General features: G+C 27.7%; 1 protein-coding gene and 1 long non-coding RNA gene across 2 annotated transcripts; one reads left to right on the top strand and one right to left on the bottom strand.

The window, feature by feature from the left end:
* Positions 1-1,474: 1,474 nt before the first annotated feature.
* Positions 1,475-14,375, bottom strand: LOC145958196 (potassium transporter 5-like). Its single transcript, XM_083074829.1, has 9 exons — positions 14,171-14,375; positions 13,470-13,692; positions 4,684-4,932; positions 4,360-4,401; positions 4,005-4,265; positions 3,852-3,904; positions 3,294-3,408; positions 2,928-3,182; positions 1,475-2,665 (listed from the first exon to the last, which is right to left on the bottom strand). Exons 1-9 carry the CDS (start codon positions 14,291-14,293, stop codon positions 1,677-1,679), a joined length of 2,310 nt encoding a protein of 769 aa, XP_082930955.1. The 5' UTR covers positions 14,294-14,375; the 3' UTR covers positions 1,475-1,676.
* On the top strand, positions 11,362-12,903 carry LOC145958199 (uncharacterized). Its single transcript, XR_014433851.1, has 2 exons — positions 11,362-11,736; positions 12,636-12,903. It is a non-coding gene; the product is annotated as an uncharacterized LOC145958199 (long non-coding RNA).
* Positions 14,376-19,956: the final 5,581 nt, after the last annotated feature.

Genomic DNA, 19,956 nt, shown 5'->3' with positions numbered 1-19,956 from the left:
ATCTTAACCACCTAATATAATCATAATATAAGATTTTGATATTTTTCAATTAGTAACAGACACTTTGTTATGTTTAAATAGGTGCTCTAATTAAAATAAAAGGTTCTTGTTAAGTTTTGTATGATTTTTTATAGTTGAAATTTTTTTGTTTTAGTCATCCTTAATTTTTTTGTTTGTTCTAGCTATAAGTTTAGGATTGTATGTCCTAAATTTTTTAATTTGGAATTTATCAAAATGAGTGGTCGTTATGAAAGATTTCAAGCAATGATGTATCAATTGAATACGAGTGTTTTCTGTTATGTTTAATGAATCGTAAAACTCCATAAAAGTGGAAAAAAATTTAGTAGTAATGTTTTTCTTTGTTATTGTAGAAACAATACTCTATTGAGGGTTTCACAAAAAAATCTAGGTAATTTTTTTTCACTTATCTTTTGCCAAGGGTATGATAGTTATGTTATTGATGTTTTTTTTTTTATTTCTTTCCTCTTAATAATTTGACATTTGAGTTGTCCTTATTGGTACAACTACAATTTCTTTGTTTGGTAAAATGGACTAAATGAATAGCCAACTAAAGAGAGAATATGTTTTAACATTGTAATTGATGGTTGATCAGCTCTGAAACTAACAAAGTTAATAATTGAGTATAATTAAAGGAGTAATTTATATAACAAAATTAAAATTTAGATATCTAAATAGTACAAAAACTCTTTTAAAGATGTATATATCAATCACCTCTATCATCTTTCACAAGATCAAATTGAGTATTTATTAAATAATAATACATTAACATTTGGATGTTTACTTATGTACAACATTACATTAACATGACAACATATTGTTTCGTGGCTCTAACTTTTATATATTATAAAAAAAATTCCTTTAGTCAATTAATAATTTTCTAAAAATATTTCAAGAAATTAATAAAATAATTATTTTAATAATTAAAACACAAATAAAATAAATCCAACTTAAGATAAGTACGTAGATCGAGTTAGCAGATGACATGCCTTGCTAATAACATTCACTAGCAAACAGTCTTACTCAACACGAAATCATTGTTCCACAATCAAATAATTATTATAATGTTAAAATAAAGATAAACATAATAATTTTACCAAACTATATATAAAAAAAATTAAAAAAAAAATTAAATTCATATGCAGGATAGATTATCAATATTAACACAAAAATGAATCATAAAAATAATATACACATATTTTTCATAAATTTACAATAGTATGTAAAGTACGAAAATTTTAAAAATATTACAAAAATAAAAATATTTTAACCTTGTCGTCGTAAGTGTGCTTATATTTGGGATTTTGGGTCACATGTAACTGCCATAATAAAGGATTTAACTTCATGATAAACCGTAGTCTATATAGTTAATTAGTGTATTTAGAGAGCTTCTAATAATAATTGTATTAAAAAGAGAGAGAGAGGGAGAGAGCTTCTAAATGAGATAATTAAGAGGTGATTTTAAAATGTTGTTTTATATATAACACTGGGATAAAAAATTCCTGTCGGAATTTATTTGGTCTTGAGAAAAGATTCCCATACACAAACATTTAAGAACAAATACAAGCTATTAAGTTAAACACCAAAACAAGCGAAGGCAAGTAGCCAAAATGCAAAATAAAAAAGATCATTCTCATATCTGCATATCATCATGTGTGTCATATTTCATATGTCATTCCAACTTTGAGAAGCTTGTTACGGGGGACTGCCATGGATTTATCCCCCTTTCGAAAGTTTTTTCTTAAGAAGTTATAAGCATAGTTGACAACTATCTTATTGAAGATAGATGATTTAGGGTCTGCCACTACCTCTGCTTCCCCTAGCATGTACACCACACCATTCTCCATTGCCTTCTCTATAAATTCAATCTCCTTTTCAACACCTTTGGCCACCTTGGATTGTTGAATTGAATCTGAAGAGGCACGAGACATAACTAAAGCACCTTCATCTGTAGCATTAATAGTGATTGCCATGTCATTCTCATTTTCAGGAGTGAGTGCTTGTTCATCAGGTGTTGTTCCCTCAGCCTCAAGCATAAAGCTCTCTTGCCTTATAAATTCTTTCAGTTGTAGCACTAACTGGCTCTCAAACTCCAAATGATCCCCAAGCATATCCCTATAACCATACCTCACAATACAACCAAATATTCTATGTTCTTTTGGCTTTACTTGTCGAAACAAAAACCTCTCCTCCAATGCAACTGAAGGAATGGGAATAGCCTTAATGGAAACAAACACAACAACTGAATGGATGGATGGAATGTTGGAAATGAAGTGTGAGAATATAGGAGGAATGCCTTGTAGAAGCTCAGAATACAGAAGTCCAATTCCGGGCACACGGTTTATATTTGGATTGTTAGTCAGATTCCTCACATACTCGGTGGAGACCTTGTTCTTGAGTTCAAACATGTACCTTTCCTTTTGAACATAGTGCCAGATTCCCATGAATATTGTCAAGATGAAAGCTAATAGAATAGGAACAAACCCTCCCTTTGTGAATTTAGTAAGTTGTGATGATAAATAAAGAAGCTCAAGGAAACCTACTGGTAAGAAGAGAGCAACCACCCATACACTTTTCTTCCATATAATCAGCATTATAAGGGAAACTAGAGTTGTTGTGATTAGCATGTCGCAAACTACTGCAATCCCTGCATCAAACATAAAACTTGGCCATTTGTCATGTTGTGCTAATACAACAAAGCTTAGAATTTTGTAGCTTACACGTTTCATTTGAAGTACTCAAATGTATGATGTGCGAAGAGAATTATTAGGTAATCCGAAATTACTATGTAGAATCCATGTATTCAAAAGTTTCATTTACATATCATATAAAAATTAATGAGGACTATGATTTGAAACTACCTAATAATTTCTTATTATGTGTGTATGTGAGAGTTTGAGTGTAGTTACCATATGCATGAGTCATTTTTTCGGAGGTCTTGAAGGCAATAGTGACCAGAATACATGCAATCATGAACATGTAGTTGACCTCAGGAATGTACACCTGGCCCCTATGCTTAGTGGAGGTATGAACAACCTTAACTCTTGGAAAACAACCTAGACTTTGTGCTTGGGATATAACGGAAAATGCTCCAGAAATCATTGCCTGACTGGCTATGATGGCAGCAGCAACAGCAACAACAAATGTTGGCCAATATAAGTGCCCTGCATGTAATTCACAGCATAGGAAAAAAGTAAAAATCAGTTAAACCATTGATTAGATTATTTTTTAAAAAATTATTATATCAATGGATCTTTTAAATTTAAGAGATGTACCAGGTATACATGCATAGAATGTATTAGATACTTTCTCTGGGAACTTTCGTAGATATGCTGCTTGTCCAAAATATGCAATCAATATTGCTGGGAATACAACACAAGAGAAGCTAATCTGCAACATACGTTACAATCAGTTTATTAAAAGTAACCACTAGGTTTAACCTAGTAGTTGGGAGGGATCAGGGTAATTAAAAACATAAAAACTTAGGTTCAATCTTTATTGCGGTCATCTTTGTAATGTTTTCTATCTTTAAAAAAAAATCAGTTTAAAAGTAATTATAACAAAATTGAATTTCAGAATATATAATTTTATTTTGATAGAAATTGAAGAACCCTTTTTGGCATGGTTTATTCACGTTATTGATTTTGATCAAGAAACACTATAAAAAATTATTATACAGTGATATATACTCTATAATAATATGATTTGTGTCATTAAAAGTTATTTTTATCTATATAATAAATATAATATATGTTAATATATTATTATTAAAAAAATGTAAATATAGGTTAGAGTGATACAAATCACTAAAATATATAAATTTATTTACTTACTTGAATGGCTCGCACACTAAAGTGACCCAAGTCAGCAAACATTGCCTCAGATCCTATGATTATGCATACAATTATATGTTAGTTAGAAATAAAGAATGATATTCAACTTAATTAAAAATATTAAATGCATAGATATATTTAGATGCAACTCACCTGTGATGCATAGTAAGACTCCACCGAATGAAAACCAACCTTGTTTACCATTCCGTTTGAAAAAATCAATTATATATTTTGGATTGAAAGCACGTAATACTCCAACGTCATGTTTAAATAAATTGTAGATACCAATTCCAACAATGAATGAAAACCACACTATGAGAATTGGAGCAAATGAAGATCCTACTCTATCAGTGCCAAATCGTTGCAGAGAAAAAAGGACAACCAATATTGCTACAGAAATCCCCACGACAGCTTCTGAAAAATATAAAAATAAAATAAAATATTATAATATTTATTATCATTACTTACAATAAAAAATAATAAGTAAAAGGCTCAATAATATTAGTACCTTGACCTAATGAGATACTGGTCCCGCTTACTGCAGATAGAACTGCATGCAGATTTGAACATGTCAAGTCTCCATCCAAAGTCCAAATGCTCAATGTCATTAATGACGTTTTCATATTATACTGTTGAATTAATGCAATACAATTTTTTTTTCTTGCATTTTTCAACAACACACATCATCATGTAAGTAATGTGACTAATCTTAGTATTTGTTGTTAATTAGGACATTTTTCACACCAGTTGTCTTAGTATTTATTCTATTTAACAATTTATCAGTGGTTTAGTTTATTTAGAAAACATAAGAAACTAAAATAAATTGATTAACCTGAAACCGCTGGAGTGAAAATGCCGTCTCCTATGACCATGGAAGTCCCCATCATGGTTACAAGTACAAGCAGAACTCGAGCAAAATAACTGTTCTCAAGCTTTTGCTTTAGTTTTGAAGCTCTATTCAACTTGTTAGATGGTGTTTCGAGTATGTAATTTGAAAGCTCCTTGTCCTCTGGTTGATGGTTTGGAATCAAACTCATTTTGGCATGCCTACATATTAGTGAATAAAGTGCAAATGCTCCACCTAGTTAATGCATAAAAATTGTGTTACTCATTTTGAATTGACTTGTCATTTACTACGTAGAAACGCGTCATAATTAATATGTGAAGGAGAAATTTGAAACACGGAAAAAATGTAATATCCCAAAATTTATGCAGTATTAAGGATTATTTTTATGTATTTTAAATATTTATGGGATTATTAAAAGTTAAAAAAAAAATGTAAAAAAAAAAATAATAATAATAATATTTTATAATATTATGAATAGTAAATATAATATTATTTTAATGAATAGTAAATTTAATATTATTTTAATAAATAGTAAATGGCTGCTACAAAGCTACGGAAGGGGGCTGCGGAATTCAATGAATTCCTCCAAATTTCTTAATTTGAATATAATATTATTTTATAAATAGTAATCCTAATATAATATTATTATGAATAGTATTTTTCAATCATTATAAATAGGCTTCACATGTAATGAAAACACAAGTTTACGGAAAAAAAAAATTAGTGAGAAGGAAGAGAAAATAGAGAGAAGGAGAGAGAAAGAAAGAGGGAAAGAGAGAGAATCCAAAAGAGGAAGTTCTGCTCAAGTTGTAGCTCTTGTTTATTTAGGTAAGGGGGAGGAGAACCTTATCTTTTTAAAATTTTATATACTATTATGTGTAATTATTTATGCATTTATTTGATTATATTTATTTAGTGGGGTGCCCCTAACCTCACTATATTATTATATTTATTCAGTGAGGTGTTCCTAACCTCATCTAACTACTTAACTTTTAATTACTATGTTATTGTTATATTTATTCAGTGAGGTGTTCCTAACCTCATCTAACTACTTAACTTTTAATTATTATGTTTATTTATTTACGTTATTATTTAGTGGGGTGTTTCTAACCTCATATATTTGTTTAACCTTTAATTACTATTACTTATTCTATGATTATTCTTATCTATAATAATTATTAATATATTCACATTTTATATTGTTTAATTATTTTATAATAATTATCATTGTCATTTAATTAATTAGTGCTCTTAATATATTTTATTTAAATTTGTGTTATTTAATTAAAGCTTAAATAATGATAAATTCTTAAATCTATTTTGAGTAATTTTTTTATGATTAATATAATTTGTTAAAATGTCTTTTACTCATTTTAAAGATAATTAATACTCTATGGCCATAGATGATAAAGTTTGAATTATTTGTAGCTGGAGGTTTAACCTTGGGGATTTAAATGAGTAAGAAATGGAGGTGGAATATCTTTTGGTTGGTGTTATAATGATGCTCATTTATCCTGACTAGTCACTACAAGTATAATTCAAATTTTATTGTATCAAGAAAATCTAATATTTAATCTGTATAAATATATATTTATATATATATATATATGTTAAAATTTTATTTATAAATAATTATGTTTATTCGTTCGAATTATTGTATTTATTGGATATTGTTCTTACTCCTTTCTTTTCTTTGTTTTTTTTAATTAAATATATTATAAATAGATGGATCAACTTGAGATTCCAGATCATTTTGCTGTTATTATTACTGCTGTCCTACGTGGAAGGAAATTGGAATACGGAGGCTATTTGATGGATCTGTTATAACTTTACTTGTCAATCATATTATTTTAATTGTAATTTTCTTTCCGTTATGAATATATATATTGTATTAAAAGAGTAAGGAAAATGAATAATGTGTAAAATAATACGTTATTCTAAATATTTTAGAACGATATGTTATGTATTAAATTCACAAGATATTCTTTTCTTTACTTTTATTTTTATTAAATAAATATATAGATATTGTTAATGATATAATTGCGAAAATATTATAATTTTATATTGTATAATTTGGGTATTAGAATTAGGCGTTATATTTAATGGTATCAGAGCAACGTTCCATGTGTAACTTGGGGAAATGTGCTAACCATGTTTCTATTATAAACTGATCTATAAAATTACAGATGGCAGGAAGAAGGAATACCGAACTAACAGAGGCTGTACAAGCTATTAGGGACATGGCTGCCGCCTTGTTAAGGAATCAACCACCAGGAAGAACAGGAGAGTCACAAGGACTTGTAGAATTCAGAAGCAATAACCCTTCCCAATTTGATGGAGGATACAATCCTGAAAAAGCTGAATTATGGATTAAAGAAATAGAAAAAATATTTCGAGCTATGAACTGTCCTGACAACCAAAAAGTAAATTATGCAGTATTTATGTTAGTAGGAGAAGCAGAATATTGGTGGGATAGTACCAGGAGATTATTAGAAGGAGGGGGAATAATCATTACATGGGAAGTATTTAGAACCAAATTTTTTGAAAAATATTTTCCTAATGATGTTAGGAGGGCTAAAGAAATAGAATTTATGCAGTTAAAACAAGGGAATATGACAGTGGGAGAATATGCTTCTAAGTTTGAGGAATTGGGAAAATACTCTACTTTCTTTTATCACCCTGATGAGAGGATGAAGTGTATTAAATTCGAGGATGGACTTAGATCAGAATTAAGAAAGGCAGTAGGGATATTGGAAATCTCTGATTTTCCCACATTAATACACAAGTGTCGATTTTTGGAAGGTTTTGATCATAATAAGGATAATAGACCAAAATCTTTTGGCCCTCAATTTAGTAAGAAAAGGGATAATGAAAGAAAACCTTATGTTCGACCACAATGGAAACCCCAATCCTCTCAATTTGCAGGAAATTCCAGTAGGTCCATTAATAATCAAGCCAAGTGTTTTAAGTGTGGACAGGGTCATTATACTAAAGATTGTCATCTCAAAGGACCTGTTTGTTTTAAGTGTGGAAAGCCTGGTCATGTATTTTCTGAGTGTGGACAACCAAAGACGCACGTGAATACTTCCGGATCCAAACCAAGACCTTCTACAACTGGAAGAGTTTACACCATGACCGGAACTGAAGCTGCTCAAAACAATGATCTAATACAAGGTAAATGTTTCATTAAAGGCAAAACTTTAAATGTACTGTATGATTCAGGCGCAACTCATTCTTTTATCTCCAATAATTGTGTTCAATACCTCCAATTACCAATTTCTTCTTTAGAGAATAATTTGATTGTTTCAACCCCTACAAACAAATCTGTAATTGCCAATAAGGTTTGTTCAGACTGTCCTATTTTTATTGGCGATAAAAAATTTCTTGTAAATTTGATCTGCTTACCTTTATCACAATTAGATGTGATTTTAGGTATGAACTGGTTATCTTCCAACCACGTTCTTCTTAATTGTGCAGAAAAGTCTATAATATTTTCTGATCCTAAGGACCTATCGATTTCATTATCTAAACCAATAAACAAGTTTCCTTGGGGTAAAGTTCAAGGATATTTAATCTTATCCTCTATGGAAACTAAAGAGGAAGTCAACTTGAAAGACATAGCTGTCGTTCAAAATTTTCCTGAAGTCTTTCCTAATGATATTCCTGGTTTGCCACCTGACAGAGAGATTGAATTTTCGATTGATTTAATACCTGGAACTGGACCAATTTCAATGGCACCTTATAGGATGTCACCTTCTGAATTAGCTGAGTTGAAGAAACAATTAGAGGAGTTACTTGAAAAACAATTCATACGCCCTAGTGTATCACCTTGGGGGGCTCCTGTTTTGTTAGTCAAAAAGAAAGATGGAAGCTTTAGACTGTGTGTGGACTATCGGCAATTAAATAAGTTTACCATAAAGAATAAATACCCTCTTCCTAGGATAGATGATTTGATGGATCAATTAAGAGGAGCCACTGTATTTTCTAAGATAGATCTAAGATCAGGATACCATCAAATCAAAGTGAAAGCAGAAGACATACAGAAAACTGCATTTAGAACAAGGTATGGTCATTATGAATATCAAGTAATGCCTTTTGGAGTAACCAATGCACCTGCAGTGTTCATGGATTATATGAATAGGATTTTTCGTCCGTATTTAGACCATTTTGTGGTGGTCTTTATAGATGATATCCTCATATATTCTCGAACTCATGAAGAACATGAAGAACACCTTCAAACTGTTCTCCAAATCCTGAAAGATAAACAACTGTATGCCAAACTTTCTAAGTGTGAATTTTGGTTAGAGGAGGTTAAGTTTTTAGGACATGTGATTTCCAAAGATGGAGTGTCTGTGGATCCATCTAAGGTAGAAGCAGTTCTACTATGGGAACCTCCAAAGACGGTAACAGAAATCCGTAGTTTTTTGGGTTTGGCAGGATATTACAGGAGATTCATTGAGGGATTTTCTAAAATAGCTATGCCTTTAACTCAACTCACCAAGAAAGGACAACCCTTTGAGTGGACAGAAAAATGTGAGAATAGTTTTCAGGAGCTTAAGAAAAGATTAACTACTGCACCAGTCTTAGCCTTACCCAATCCTAATGGACAATTTGTCATATTTTGTGATGCCTCAAAAATGGGATTAGGGTATGTTCTTATGCAAGATAGAAGGGTAGTAGCATATGCTTCTAGACAATTGAGAGCTCATGAAAGGAATTACCCAACCCATGATCTAGAACTAGCTGCCATTGTTTTTGCACTCAAAATATGGAGACATTATGTGTATGGTGGTAAGTTTGATGTTTTTAGTGATCATAAAAGTTTAAAATATTTGTTTGATCAAAAGGAACTGAATATGAGACAAAGAAGGTGGATGGAATTTTTGAAAGATTATGATTTTGAATTACATTACCATCCAGGGAAAGCCAATGTTGTGGCTGATGCACTGAGTAGAAAATCCTTACATGTCTCCTCATTAATGATTCAAGAGATGAATTTGATAGAAAAATTTAGAGACATGAGTTTATCAACTACGGTAAGTCAAGATAAAATACAATTGCATGCGGTTCAAATTACTAGTGACTTACATGGACAAATTGGTGAGGCTCAGGTAGTTGATAAATTCATTCAGAAGAAAAAGAGGTTGATAGGTCAAAAGGATGGTAAAAAGTTCGATTTAGATCAAAGAGGAGTTTTGAGATTTAATAATAGGATATGTGTACCAAATGATTCAGAAATTAAGAAAATAATTTTAGGTGAGGCACATAAGAGCAAGTTGAGCATACACCCTGGGGCAACAAAGATATATCAAGATCTCAAAAGAATGTTTTGGTGGCCCAAAATGAAAAAGGAAATAGCACAATATGTGGCTACATGTTTGATTTGTCAAAAAGCTAAGATAGAACACCAAAAGCCAGCAGGAATGTTACAACCCTTAGATATACCTGAATGGAAATGGGACAGTATAGCAATGGATTTTGTAGTTGGTTTACCACGAACAATTCATAAGTTTGATTCCATATGGGTTATTGTGGATAGACTAACAAAATCTGCTCATTTCTTACCCATCAACATTAGGTATTCTCTAGAAAAATTGACTGAACTGTATATAAGAGAGATTGTAAGGTTGCATGGGGTACCATCTAGCATAATATCTGATAGGGATCCTAGATTCACTTCTAGATTTTGGGGAAGTTTACATCAAGCATTAGGAACTAAGCTTCGTCTTAGCTCTGCATATCATCCTCAAACAGATGGACAATCAGAAAGAACCATACAATCCCTAGAAGATTTATTGAGAGCTTGTGTGCTAGAGAATTCTGGTAGTTGGGACAAATACTTGCCTCTGATTGAATTCACTTATAACAACAGTTTCCATTCTAGCATAGGTATGGCACCCTATGAAGCTTTATATGGAAGAAGGTGTAGAACTCCTTTGTGTTGGTTTGAGACAGGAGAGAATTTAATCTTGGGTCCTGAATTGGTGCAACAAACCACGGAAAAAATCAAAATGATTCAAGAAAAATTGAGAATGACTCAAAGCAGACAAAAAAGTTATGCTGATAAAAGAAGACGACCTCTTGAATTCCAGGAAGGTGATCATGTATTTTTGAAAGTTACACCAACAACTGGTATTGGTAGGGTAATGAAATCAAAGAAACTCACTCCTCGATTTATTGGTCCTTATCAAATCCTTAGAAAAATAGGTCCTGTTGCTTACCAAATTTCTCTACCACCTTTTCTTTCTAATCTCCATAATGTTTTCCATGTGTCTCAGTTAAGAAAATATATTTCTGACCCTTCTCATATAATAATGCCTGATACAGTACAATTAAAGGATAACCTTACATTTGAAACAATGCCTGTACAGATCGTAGACAGGAGGATCAAGCAATTAAGAGGCAAACAGATTGCATTGGTAAAAGTCATTTGGAATAAAGACACTGGAGATGCTACTTGGGAACTCGAAGAAGAAGTTAGAAAAAATTATCCTTATCTATTTTAAGCAATAAAAATTTCGAGGACGAAATTTCTGTAAGTAGGGGAGAATTGTAATATCCCAAAATTTATGCAGTATTAAGGATTATTTTTATGTATTTTAAATATTTATGGGATTATTAAAAGTTAAAAAAAAATGTAAAAAAAAAAATAAATAATAATATTTTATAATATTATGAATAGTAAATATAATATTATTTTAATGAATAGTAAATTTAATATTATTTTAATAAATAGTAAATGGCTGCTACAAAGCTACGGAAGGGGGCTGCGGAATTCAATGAATTCCTCCAAATTTCTTAATTTGAATATAATATTATTTTATAAATAGTAATCCTAATATAATATTATTATGAATAGTATTTTTCAATCATTATAAATAGGCTTCACATGTAATGAAAACACAAGTTTACGGAAAAAAAAAAAAAAAATTAGTGAGAAGGAAGAGAAAATAGAGAGAAGGAGAGAGAAAGAAAGAGGGAAAGAGAGGGAATCCAAAAGAGGAAGTTCTGCTCAAGTTGTAGCTCTTGTTTATTTAGGTAAGGGGGAGGAGAACCTTATCTTTTTAAAATTTTATATACTATTATGTGTAATTATTTATGCATTTATTTGATTATATTTATTTAGTGGGGTGCCCCTAACCTCACTATATTATTATATTTATTCAGTGAGGTGTTCCTAACCTCATCTAACTACTTAACTTTTAATTACTATGTTATTGTTATATTTATTCAGTGAGGTGTTCCTAACCTCATCTAACTACTTAACTTTTAATTATTATGTTTATTTATTTACGTTATTATTTAGTGGGGTGTTTCTAACCTCATATATTTGTTTAACCTTTAATTACTATTACTTATTCTATGATTATTCTTATCTATAATAATTATTAATATATTCACATTTTATATTGTTTAATTATTTTATAATAATTATCATTGTCATTTAATTAATTAGTGCTCTTAATATATTTTATTTAAATTTGTGTTATTTAATTAAAGCTTAAATAATGATAAATTCTTAAATCTATTTTGAGTAATTTTTTTATGATTAATATAATTTGTTAAAATGTCTTTTACTCATTTTAAAGATAATTAATACTCTATGGCCATAGATGATAAAGTTTGAATTATTTGTAGCTGGAGGTTTAACCTTGGGGATTTAAATGAGTAAGAAATGGAGGTGGAATATCTTTTGGTTGGTGTTATAATGATGCTCATTTATCCTGACTAGTCACTACAAGTATAATTCAAATTTTATTGTATCAAGAAAATCTAATATTTAATCTGTATAAATATATATTTATATATATATATATATATGTTAAAATTTTATTTATAAATAATTATGTTTATTCGTTCGAATTATTGTATTTATTGGATATTGTTCTTACTCCTTTCTTTTCTTTGTTTTTTTTAATTAAATATATTATAAATAGATGGATCAACTTGAGATTCCAGATCATTTTGCTGTTATTATTACTGCTGTCCTACGTGGAAGGAAATTGGAATACGGAGGCTATTTGATGGATCTGTTATAACTTTACTTGTCAATCATATTATTTTAATTGTAATTTTCTTTCCGTTATGAATATATATATTGTATTAAAAGAGTAAGGAAAATGAATAATGTGTAAAATAATACGTTATTCTAAATATTTTAGAACGATATGTTATGTATTAAATTCACAAGATATTCTTTTCTTTACTTTTATTTTTATTAAATAAATATATAGATATTGTTAATGATATAATTGCGAAAATATTATAATTTTATATTGTATAATTTGGGTATTAGAATTAGGCGTTACAAAAAATGTTATAGAAAATTAAAAATGGAAAAATAGAAATACTTGGGTCCACCTTTGGTATTTAGAAATAAATGACACTGCTCTTTGATCATAATTCTTTTTTATTTTTATTTTTATAAATATATAAAAATACTAGTTCAGTAATTTCATCAGAGAAGAAACTAAAAACTTATTCTATTGGTGCATTGATAATGAACCTTATGAATGCTAGTAACTATAGGTGTTGAAATTACATACAAACAAAAGTACTCTATTATAGATTGTGGCCTATTTATTTGTTACAGACATTATTTTAAAGGCATGACCTGATTTGACTTGATACCTAACAAAATTTTGTGAATTTCAATAGATTTCATTTTATAACAAATACTGTTAAAAAGAATATCATTAAAAATATCTCCTAAAATAAAATATCAATTTTAATTTGTGAATAAGATGAATCATGAAATGCATGTATCTTACCATTGCCATTGTCATTAGCGTGCAGCACAATGAAGACGTATTTAATGAAGGGTATGATAACAATGGTGTAGATTATGAGAGACAAAACTCCAAGAATGTCATCGTTGTGACGAATACCCTCCGTGAAGATTCCTGAGAACACGTAAAGTGGGGATGTGCCAATATCGCCATACACGATGCCTATGCTTTGAAATGCTAAACTCAGAGTAGTCTTCCACCCCACCTGTTAATCACCATTCAAAAACTTAGGATTCCTTGGATCCATTAGTTGTAGATGGCACCACACAAAAAATTGATTTTCGTTGATTAAAAAATTATAAAATGCAATCACTTCTTGAGACAATCATCTTGAAAACTTATTCAAGAACAAGTGAATATATAATTTTGTATTAAAAGAAAAATATGTATAGTATAACATGTTTTATGTAAATTTTCACATCTTAAATACGATTTTCAGAAGCTAATAGCTACGGTTTTCATGTCTCAAATAAGATTCATTCCTTCCTAACAAATTATTAAGCAAAATGTTTATCACACATTTATTTTCTCTTCCATCTCAATTTTATTTTTATCTCATGTCACCTTTCATTTTTATTACTTTTCTCTCCACCTCTCTTATTTCCACCAAATAATTGGTTGGGGTTTACCATGATCATCACTCAATTTTGAAACAGGTAGAAAGAGTGTGAGAGAACTCAAACCTTGGAGAAATGTGTTGCAGTCATAGAAACTCTTCCAGCCCCCAAATTGAGGGAATCTGCCCATGATGTCTTTCTCTCTTTCATGAGATGATTTGGTGGAGTTTTATTATTGTCTCCCCCCATGTCTAAAGAATCTGATTTGGTGGAGTTTTTTGACTCTTAATTCTACAAACATGACTTGTGAGGCTTTTTCATTTATTGGAATTAATTTATAGGCACCAATATAGCAGCTACAGCTGGGGACCTCTCAAGTTTTTCCATTTATTGGAATTAATTTATAGGCACCAATATAGCAGCTACAGCCGCTGGGGACCTCTCAAGTTTATGGTCTCGCCAGTCAAGGAAATGCAAAATTACAACTGTTGATTGGGAATATAATACAAAAGTAAAAGTAATTAAGGAAGAGAGAGAAATATAATTGACAACCATTTTGATGTAGTTACAAGAGAAAATTCAGGTTCTACATGGATCTTCATGTTAAAACGACTGTAATTCCTATGCATAACAAGTAAATTAAAATATTATTTTATTTTCTATTATGGAAAAAATATAAATCTATTTTTAAATATGTTAATTAATAAAATATTCCCTCTAAACTTATATATAAACAAAAATAATTATTTTACATAGATTAAGAAAGATAGTTAAATACTTTTAATTTTTACAATTTCATATAATATATATACTATACTAAAATATTCTTAATCATATTTATTCACTACAAGAAAAGTGTCATATTTTAACATACATCCTATAGTGACATGTCATTAAAAATTACTTTTACCTACACAATAATTATAATATATGTTAATATATTATTAAAAAGTGTGGGTATAAGCTATAGTGACACATAAAATATATTGTTAAATCTCATTCAAAATCAACACTAAAATTGTGTATAACTATATGTCAAATAGACATATACTAACATATATTATACTTATAGTAACACTTTTTGTATGTCACTATATGTAACATTTCTTGTAGTGATTATAAATAGTATTTTCATTTATTTTTTAATTAAAAATATTAAATAAATTTTATTTAGTTAAAATTTATTTTATAATCAAGTCCAAAAAATTTAAATATTTTCTTACTTACATATAGAGTTTCAGAGAGTAAAGACTTAAATAAGTTTTTACTTATTGTAACAGGATTGGATTTTGATTTTGATATTTTAAAAACATTTCATTGTTTTACATCCTTCAAAAATTTACAAATGTTTTTTTTTGTCGTTATAAGATATTTATGGTCCTTGTAAAATGAGTAAAGTTTAGTTATGATTCTTCTATAATATTTTTCTTTGATTTTCTTCTTTCTAAAAAGTAAAATAATTATTTTTGACTCTTAATAATAATTTTAAGATAGATAAATAACATTTATTTTAAAGATATAAAAATAAAAAAAATTAAGATACCAGGCATTAATATTATCATTAATATTTGTAGGTAGCACTTAATTTAATAATCACATAACTTTTTAATAAATAAATAAATAGTTAAAAAATAATTATATAATAATAAAAACTAAAAACAATTTTTCTAAATTTTAGATGCACAATAAAGAATTTCTTTTTATAGAGATTAATGTCAAAACCACTCATTTTGCAAGTATTAAAATCATATTTAAATTTAAAACAAAAATTATATTTTTAATTTATGATGAGTCAAATAAGTCTTTTACTTATTTTTTTTTTTATAAAAAATTCATTGATTAGCTTATTACCCCTACAATTGGTTAAAAAAATTATTATATTTCTTAATTTATGGTGTGGCTAAATATAACTAATATCACTTATATATACCGTTTAATTTTATGAGCAGTAAAATTTAATTTATGATTAATGTCACTAAATATAACTTATATATACATTATTAATAAAAATTAATTACTTAACTATTTTATTAATCTTGACAAATTATGTATTTATTTGTTATATAAAAAATGTATTAGTAACAATATTTTATTAATCATTAAATTTAATTAGAATAGTAATTGGAAATTAATAAATAATTAATAAGTAATATAATATATCACTCCTATTTTATAATAAATATTATATAAAAAACACTCTAAAGATAAATATTATTTTAATTTTTAATATAATAATAGTCGGGTGGGAAGGGATTTGGGTAATTTGAAGCATGAGGACCTAAGTTCAATCTTCACTGCGACTATCTTTGTAATTTTTTTTATCTTTACCAAAAAAAAATTACACATTTTTCACTTATTTCTTACAACAATGTATTTTAGAAAGTTGTTATGTTATATTGTTTTCGCTAAAAAAAAATTAATAATTAAGTGAATTTCATAAAATAAAATAAAAATTCTTTCTTATTTATTTATTAGTATTGTTTATTGTTCTTGGTTAAAAAAATTAAGCCAACACTTTTTTCAGTTGTAAAAATTATTAACACTTGTTATGCCAGCCTACTAGTAGTACAATTAAGTTAACACTTATTATGCAATAGACATTACATTTTTATAACAATACACTTAATTAGAAACAAACTTTGTAATTAAGTCTTTTTGTTTTTTATTTTATATTAAATGATTATTAACAAAATTGTTATTATTATTATATATTTTTCTTGAAAAGAATTAGTATTATTGTTACATTGATTTTTTTCTTTTGAAATAATTATTACATTAATTTAATTTGAACCTTCTCCCTTAAGTTTTCAATATGTTGACTTTGAATATTTTATAAAAATATTACGCGTAGCAGTTTGTGTCCTTCGACGCAATGACAACATTCCCCTAGGTAGTTATTTAAGCACATCCCAGTTTGGAATGAATCAGGTGAATCTATAATAATAGATAAATGATACTCAATTTTTCATGTTTTTTTATATTTATTTTTTAAAGATATTTTTATCTTTAATTTTTTACAAAAATTTAATAAATATTATAATTTGTAATCTACTCTTTTTTATCCTTTCTCTCGCTTTTAGATGTTTTTTTCTTAAACCTACAAGTAATTAAGAAGTGTTGTGTTAAAAATTGAAAAAGAAATAGAAAAAAATTCTATAGAAGATGGAAAGAAAAAAAATGATTTTATCTTTATAATTTTTCTATTCTAATATTATTGACAATTTAATCATTTTCTTTATATATTTTTTCTATTAATAAAAATATTATATTAACATATCAATTATTCCATAATCTCATTTTTCTATTAATTGATTAAAAGTTTTCTAAAGAGTAAATTATAGCTTTTTTATAAATAAAAATATTAAATTTGTTTCCTTTTATAAATTTCAGTATACGAAGCTTTACTCATTTTTTAAAATTTTCATTAAAAAAATTGGTACCATAAATGCAAGTATATTGTAATGTCCTTTTCTCTTGCAGGATGGCAGAAAAAAATTCTCACACTTAAAAGTATTAAAAAAATATTTATAGCAATATTGTGAATTTTATGATTATTTATTTAATTTTATTAAGTAAATAATTTATTTGATTTGTTGTTTTAATATTATAAAACTTTAATAGTATGTTTTGATGAGAAATTCTAAAAATTTAAGAAATTTAAAATTCAAAATTTAAAATTCTAGAAATCATGTAAGTAATGTGACTAATCTTAGTATTTGTTGTTAATTAGGACATTCTTCGCACCAGTTGTCTTAGTATTTATTCTATTTAACAATTCATCAGTGGTTCAATTTATTTAGCAAACATAAGAACCTAAAATGAATTGATTAACCTGAAACCGCTGGAGTGAAAATGCCGTCTCCTATGACCATGGAAGTCCCCATCATGGTTACAAGTACAAGCAGAACTCGAGCAAAATAACTGTTCTCAAGCTTTTGCTTTAGTTTTGAAGCTCTATTCAACTTGTTAGATGGTGTTTCGAGTCTGTAATTTGAAAGCTCCTTGTCCTCTGGTTGATGGTTTGGAATCAAACTCATTTTGGCATGCCTACATATTAGTGAATAAAGTGCAAATGCTCCACCTAGTTAATGCATAAAAATTGTGTTACTCATTTTGAATTGACTTGTCAATTACTACGTAGAAACGCGTAATGATTAATATGTGAAGGACAAATTTGAAACACGGAAAAAATGTTATAGAAAATTAGAAATGGAAAAATGGAAATACTTGGGTCCACCTTTAGTATTTAGAAATAAATGACACTGCTCTTTGATCATAATTCTCTTTTTATTTTTATTTTTATAAATATATAAAAATACCAGTTCAGTAATTTCATCAGAGAAGAAACTAAAAACTTATTCTATTGGTGCATTGATAACGAACGTTACGAATGCTAGTAACTATAGGTGTTGAAATTACATACAACCAAAAGTACTCTATTATCATTACATTAAAATTAGTTTTTTGTGGCAATTAATTTATTATTTAGCGGCCATATAAATAGCCATAATTTTTTTACCAGCATTTAACTAATGGCTGGTATATCTAGTGTCGTTAATACTATTACCGACATTTATATAAAATGCTGCTAAAAATCTACTAAATAGTCGGAAAAACTTATTTCTTTTAGTGGCAATTCTAGTAACCATTTTAAAGGCTATTAAAAGTTTTTTTTTTCAATTGTCTCCTTTACTTTAAATAATTTATTCCTATAATTTCATTTTCTAAATTCATAACTTATATACTTTTTTATCTCTACTCGATATGGGATTTGTAAGATGAGAGTTGTCTTTTATTTATATATTTTTTAATTTATTTTTTTAATTGTGTTGTCTTTTAAGAGATGTGAGATTTATAAGGTGAAAGTTGCTCTCTAATTATTTTATAGCACTATTGAACTTGGTAACAATGAGTGATTTGATACCAATTTAGAATAGTGAATTAGGAGTCAATCCTATAAAATGAACCTGTAAGGTAATAGTCATTACTCATTTATATATTATTTAATTATCTTATCTCTAATCGATGTGGGACTTAAGTTTTTTCTAATAAATAATTGTTGCTAATAGTAAACTTTAGTGTAATATAATATATTTTTAGTGGCTATTATATATTAGCTATTAATATTTTTACATATGGCGGCAATTAAATTATTGCCATTAAATAATTGTCATTAATAACAAATTTTGTTGTAGTGACTTTTTATTTGAATGTATGAATTCATATGTTTAAATAATTATTTTTCCCATCATTTTACGTCTTCTGTAACTTTGACATTTATTAATGTTTTTTTTAATATTTTGTTTTATTATTATGTTTAAAGATTGTATTATTATGTGTATCATATTTTTTTTTAACATTTACTAGAATATTTCCGGTCAGAGTATACATCTCGTAACTAAACTATTGCATATACCCGTGTATTGCATAGTGATATTTGTATTTTGTTGTGTATATAAAGAGTATATAATTAACATAGTTTATTATAAATATTTAAATTATAATTCAGATAAAATTTAATCATTTTAATTAACACAATTATATTTGGTATAATTAGAGCATGCTTAAAATACGATAATTAGAAGACTTAAATATGTTTTTAGTCCCTGTAAATATAAGTCATTTTTATTTTAAATCCTATGATATTTTTTTGAAATTTTTAATCCCTCAAAATCTTTCTATCATACATTTTAATCCTTTCCATTAAATTATCAATGATTTGAAAAATAGTTTGTTGATATGTCATATATTTTAATCTTTTCCATTAAACTATTAATGATTTGGCCAATAGTTTGCTAATGTAGTTCTAGTAACATGACATATCACTAGCTCTTCTTTATGTGATGGCTAATTCATCTGCACGAAAAAAAAGTTCAAATTCCTAATTCTAATTAATCTTAAATCCATTGTAT

Source organism: Cajanus cajan, chromosome 5 (assembly GCF_000230855.2).
Source record: "Cajanus cajan strain Asha chromosome 5, NIPB_CcT2T_4, whole genome shotgun sequence".
Classification (NCBI taxonomy): Eukaryota; Viridiplantae; Streptophyta; class Magnoliopsida; order Fabales; family Fabaceae; genus Cajanus; species Cajanus cajan.
This window is presented reverse-complemented; position numbering and strand designations above follow the sequence as displayed.

Excerpts from the sequence above, each read along its gene's own strand:
- LOC145958196 (XM_083074829.1), bottom strand. The coding sequence starts at position 14,293 with ATGGGGGGAGACAATAATAAAACTCCACCAAATCATCTCATGAAAGAG. Across the intron at positions 13,693-14,170 it reads CTGCAACACATTTCTCCAAG|GTGGGGTGGAAGACTACTCT; the intron begins GTTTGAGTTCTC and ends GGTGATTAACAG. Across the intron at positions 4,266-4,359 it reads CAGTATCTCATTAGGTCAAG|AAGCTGTCGTGGGGATTTCT; the intron begins GTACTAATATTA and ends TATATTTTTCAG.